The 6,412-nt window shown below is 44.9% G+C and overlaps 1 protein-coding gene across 1 annotated transcript in view; it reads right to left on the reverse strand.

Annotated features, from left to right (window-relative positions):
• LOC308328085 (girdin-like) overlaps positions 1-6,412 on the reverse strand; it is a 63,378-nt gene that overhangs the window by 47,919 nt on the left and 9,047 nt on the right. Inside the window, 2 exon segments of the mRNA XM_080781777.1 lie at positions 4,904-5,082; positions 6,000-6,071. Coding sequence (XP_080637903.1) covers positions 4,904-5,082; positions 6,000-6,071 — 251 coding nt within the window.

Genomic DNA, 6,412 nt, shown 5'->3' on the forward strand with positions numbered 1-6,412 from the left:
TTCGAGCGCCCAACATGGGGACGGACCACCAAAATACAATGTGTATAACGGGCATCCCGGTATTCACAAGTTCAAACTTGTATTGCAGCAGCGTGTATGTACTGTACGTACGTATGTTTGTGTTTTCACTTGTTTGAACGTTCTGTGAAACAGTAAGTCTTGTCCTCCTTTACACATACTAGCCTGTGATGTCAGACATGAAACATTTCCCAGGGATGTAGCAATGCCCTGCACATAGAAACACACACACACACACACACACACACACACACACACACACACACACACACACACACACACACACACACACACACACACACACACACACACACACACACACACACACACACACACACACACACACACACACACACACACACACACACACACACACACACACACACACACACACACTAAAACCTGGGAGCTGACCAGTACAACCACAGTCTTACACTGTCGGCCACTAAGCAGCTCCAGGGGGAGCGGTTGGTTGGTCCAGTGCCTTGCTCAAGGGCACTTCAGCGGTGTTGTTGGGTGAGTGATGACCAATCACTAACCCCACCCAGATTTTTCCCTGCCCGCCCGGGGAATCGAACCGGCAACCTTTCGGCAAACAAGGGCGCTCCTCTAACCCGTAGAGCCACCGCTGCCCCGATATGGTAATATGGATGAGAATGATATACAGAAGGGCTTTGGCACACATGACAAGCATCGATCACGCGGAAGTGATCATGCTGTAGCAGATCTACAAGCTCATAGCGCGCCACCGAGTGGCGCGCTATGAGCTTGTAGGTTCTGCTATTTTTGAAAAATCGAAGAATCTGATCTCAGGTCAGAATGGGTTAATCAGACCAGTGTGTGTCCAGTGGAAACCTCGTATGAATCTGATCTCAGGTCAGAATGGGTTAAGGCAGGGAGCGTGTGACGGCTGCTCATGACGGGCGCGGGGACGCATAGCTTAAAAAAAAAAAATCAAGGTCACCACAATCCGGGTCAACGCCCCCCCCTCAACGTCTCCGCGCGTCCAAAATGATCGCCCGCCTCTATTGAAAATGAATGACCAACTAAGGCGCGCCACTCGCTTCCCGTCTGAAAAGGCCTGAAGACTGAACCCCGACCCTAACCCTAAACTGAGGTAAGAAGATGGGACTGAAGTTGACCCCGTGACGACACTCTACGTCTGTCAGAGCCTTAAGGGCAACACTAGAAGAAAGACCATGGGGTCACCACAACCGACCAACAAACAAACAAACAAACGGACAGTTTTTAAGTGGTGCAACCAATTCCTTACGCAGCTGTGGGTGGCTGGCTGGCTGTCCCCGACTGTGTCCGAGCACGAAAATAGTGTTTGGTTGGTTTTCACAACCAACTCCCAAGTGTCACTGTTGCGCAGACTAACACACACACACACACACACACACACACACACACACAAACACACACACACACACACACACACACACACACACTAACTGTATATATATATGATTTCGGGTGTGACAGTACAGTTACAGTACAGTGGACCGGGCCGGCACCCTGGGCGTGTTCCTGTGGGCCTGGAAGTTTCACTTTTCCAAGCATACAAATTATACAGGGACTCTATGTCCATGAATAAGTTATCCTCATATTTTTTTTCTTCTTCCAGATCACATGACAGATTCTCACATCCGCATCATGCACATGACTCCGACACAGACACACAGACATAACCAAACACGAAAACAGACACGGCCACAGACACACGGCTCATTTTGACCCATGAGAGAAAAAGCTGTCGCCGAGTTACTAAAATAGCAGATCTACAAGCTCATAGGTCAGCTTGTAGGTCGGGTATTTATTAATTTTTCGTGAAAATGCGGCAACAAATCTTTGAATATATATTCTTTCAGAAGACTTTTTTCATTTCGACGTCAGGCCTAAATGGGCTAAAGCACATCGTTACGCCTGCTACATTTTTTAAAACTATTCAACTCCCTCTTTGTCAAACGCGTCGTCACGAGACCATCCGACTGTACCGCATGGGTTGCACTCCATGGCAACAAGTAAAGCAACCCGAGGAAATAACCTCAGCGGGGTCCTTCCTCATTTTATGGCCTTCCAGTACAGCTCCAGTAAACATATTGCCTCATAAAGTAGGTCAGGGACGTAGAATGAACAGGCCCCCGACAGCACAGAGCTGCGATATATATATTCAGCCCCGAGAAGCCACATTTAGAAACTATTTAGTTCCATGTGTAAACTTTACTTTTGCACGCGAGGAGCCTGGCAGCCGTTGGGTGTTCAAATCGGCTTTGAGTCTTGACCTACAACTCGTCATTAGCAGAAGTTACAGAAGAGAGAGTGTCAAGCCACCCGATGAGACGGGACCCTCGTAAAACACGTACAAATAATATAAACCTCCCGGGCTTCTGAGTGTGGACAGTACGTGCGATTATTGTGTAGAACCAAATGCTTGACGTAGAAATGACCGCAGTTATTTTTTCCCATAACTAATAATAGTACTGTATGTCTGTGTTTTGAAAGGACCCATCAATAAATGAACTATAATCATGATTATGGGCGAATAAAATAATCTCCATTAACTCAAGGCTAAACCCTAGACACCTGAGCAGTTAAATCTGACTTAACCCATTCTGGCCGGGAAAAATGGTAAACATGCGGCACAGACTTTATATTTTATATTCTTTCAGAGCGAACGTTATTTATTTATTTTGACGTCAGGCCGATGTAAACGAGTTAAGATCAGCACACCCAGTGATCGAATCACCCAAACTGCTGCGGAGCAGACGAGAGATAAGACAGGGGAAAAAAAAGGCTTTTCTTGGCAACCCAATGGCCAGTTATTGCCAATAAAACATAAAGTGTTCCACAACAATACGTCCAAACAAGCTTCATCAATGCGGTATTATGATGATCTTCATGACGCCAGTACATGTATCACATCAGATGCTATGTCTGTGTACTGCACCATGCATTAAGCCTCTTGCCCTCCGGAAGCAAAGGTATACACTAGGCTACATCTGCTAAACAGTGCCGGCCACTGACCATTAGTCTTTGTCTGGACATGCGTTAAGAGCACTCTGAAGAGGAACTTCTATTATTTACGGATACAATGGAAAAGCCATTCCACAAGTCTGTCTCTTAGTGTGTGTGTGTGTGTGTGTGTGTGTGAGATTGAACATTAGTTTCTTGTGTGTATTCCTTTGATGTTTTTGTGACCGCAGGTTGCATTTACTATGAAATCGTACATTTCCCGTCAGTCGCTCAATATCCCCATACATGACATTTTTCTTTATATACGTAGATGAAAGAGTACAGGGAGACGGGAAACCAAGGTCGGCGAGAGGTAGCCTCGGAAACCCAGACGTTTTTATTTCCAGGGAGGGAAAAAAAGTCTGGGTCTGAGAGTCCACTTCAATTTGGCATAGAGTAGCGCAAACATTGCTCACTCTCTGCTGATTTCTGATCGTCTGCACCTTTGTAAAATTGACACACACACATGTACACACACACGCTCCTCTCTCTCTCTCTCTCTGTCGCTCTAAGTAATTAGTCTCATGTCGCGCAGCTGCGCACAGTTTCTCCCGGCGGATCCTGCCGGGAGCTGCCTATGTGCCATAAAAAGCATATAGTGAGTTCCAGGCTAGCGAGAGGAGACATAACGAGACCAGATGGGATTCTGATTCTAACGTGGGTCCTCACAACTCACAAAGAGCATGTGGTCAGGTCAATGTGACTGGTTGGAGCGACCATGTACCCCTTTTCTCTCTACTCTTGTCACTTGGCGTCGTCACCGTCTGGAAGAAACCAAAAACTGTTGTGTTTTCAGGAAATGGAAGAACGACATATTCAAGTATAAAACCCTCAGACTTTCAACTTACAAGCTTAGTGCATGAAATATGACATTAATTAACCCATTTTGACCTGAGATCAGATTAAAAAAAAATTCTTCTTCCATATCCCGACAGTTTTCTGAAAAAGCTCTGTTTCTAGGTCAGTCGTTCTTCGATTTTTCAAAAATAGCAGACCTACAAAAATAGCAGACCTACAGCAGACCTTGTAGATCTGCTATTTTTCAATAGCTAAAGCATAACACAATGCTAACACCAAAAGGAGTTCCCGCCCCAAAATGGGTAAATAAACATCAAAAGATGAAATATGGACATCCAATGTTTCTGCCCGACAGGAAACCATAATCACCATTCTGTCGCAAAACGACACACCAAGCAAGAACACAGACTCCGGCAACAAGACTGGATAAAACAGCCGATGGGGTTATTGGACCCCGTTTAACGTACAAAAACACATGTGCTAGACAGGATATGCAGTAATTTGATTGAGTCACGGTTATTGACCATGATATGTCGGCTGGGGCTGTGCCAATGGCAATTTCCTTTAACAACAATGCTTGGCAGCAGCATGAAAACTGAAGGCATTGATGCCCGTTCAATGTCGGATGGCTCGAGTACTTATCTATTGTTCCATTATTTGAGCACAGAACAAAATGGTATGGCTCAAGCCTTTAGTATTGTTAAACTGAGTTAGAGCTAGTTACAGTTTTAGCGTTGTGTAGCTATTTTCCCAGCTGTTCAACCTTACACAGCTCCTGCCTTTGTTGTTTCTCTGAAGACTGACACCTCCTCTCCTTCTCCTCCTCAGTGTTTGGATTCCCACGCCGAGTTTGGCCAACCTGGAGAGACACCGATCTTCCACTATACCCCACTCCTTTCCCTAAATACCTTTGTGAATAAACCTGAACAACGCCTCCTCTCTTGCTGTGCACTTACTAAATATAACAAAATCCTTCTTTTTAGCAACTCAAAGTACTGACAGACCCGTGCATAGGGCTCAGCGATACATATTTCATCCGATAGCGACATAGTGCTTGAGGTACGGTACTCACAGCTCCTGACGCAGGCGTCTGATCTTGGCCTTGGCGTCGGCCAGCTCCACAGAGAGGTGCTGGCGGCTCTCCGTCCTCCTCATGTTCAGGGCGTCGGGGCTGGGAGACTGGGCCAGGCTGGGGGGCGCGAGGGGAGACAGCTGGACGCAGTCTCGCTCCTGCGTGAGCTCCACGATGGTCTGGATGGATTCATGGACGGAGAGAGACAGACAGACATTAGCATTAGGGCAGGGAGACAGAGACGGACCGAGCCTGGGCATGGAGGAGGGCGGAGAAAGAGAGCAGAGAAGGCAAAGAAAGCTCAAATAGCTGTCAGAGTAGACAGCTATTTGAGCTTTCTTTGCCTTCTTTGGCCAGCCTAATGTAAAAATATGCTTTTGTTTATGTTCGTGTCTTTAAAATGTTTACTGAACATCCAGTGTTAAGTGTCACTTTGAGACTAAACACGAGGGTTTTTTCAAATATCAAGCAAAACGTGTATATGTTTCTGTGTTGTTTGCGTTTGTTTTCCGACGTTCTGTTCGTGGTTCAATGACTACGTTTTGTTGTGGCTTTCCTGCTGTCCAAGTGTCTATGCAGTTAACACAACATGTGCAGCTACAATTAAACCTTTCAAGGTGGCTTAGGGTCTGCTCCAAAATGGTTGTTCCAAAATCACAATAAGAGCATGTTGAGACTGGCCAGCAAGATTTCACTTCCCTCAGAAAGGTACTTTAGGCTCCCCAATGCAAAACATAAATACACCTAGTATAAACTCATGGGTTCCGCATTTGATGAAGTTGCTGAATCAGCAAGATTCATGAGTCCATGTGCAATAACTAAGTGCAATAAGACAAGTATGTTTTGTGTACTGTATTGTATTTGAACATGATATGGTGAAGGCTGTCGTGTCTTGGCCTACAGTATATACAGTATAAGGTTGTCATTAAGAGAAGTGGTGTTAAACAAGTCTTTGGGGAGGTCTGGGTAGAGCCGTCACAGAAGAACAAAGGTAATTGTGAAACTCCACACCTTGTGTTTGTGTGAACACAACAATGAATCCACTGCTATCCCTTTTGTATATTGAAGAGTAAACTTACAACAAAAATCAACTCACTTTTGTTACTGAAATCTGTTCTTTGCGGAACTTCTCCAGGGGCTTAATGAGCAGATCAAAGGAATTCTGAACCTGAAATGGAAAAGTATACAACAGCAGTTTGCATAACAAAATGGATAAGGAAACCTCACCAGCAAATTAAACACAACACCATTAATACATATAAAGATAAAGATGAAATGAGCTCAGCACAAAACCTGAGAACTAGGAAGAAGTGACACCAGTAGATGTCACTGTTTATCACCACAACTTAATCTGACCCACTGTTGGCTGCTAGAGATTATTGAGCTATACTGTACATCAGTTTGGATTTATCTATAGCTAATTATAGGCAATCATACAATCAATTTGTCTCATTTTTAACCACTTTCAACCTGGCATCCCTATTTTGGGCATATCATTATAGCGTAATA

This window comes from Protomyctophum bolini (assembly GCF_963924005.1).
Source record: "Protomyctophum bolini genome assembly, chromosome: 14".
NCBI classification, from domain to species: domain Eukaryota; kingdom Metazoa; phylum Chordata; class Actinopteri; order Myctophiformes; family Myctophidae; genus Protomyctophum; species Protomyctophum bolini.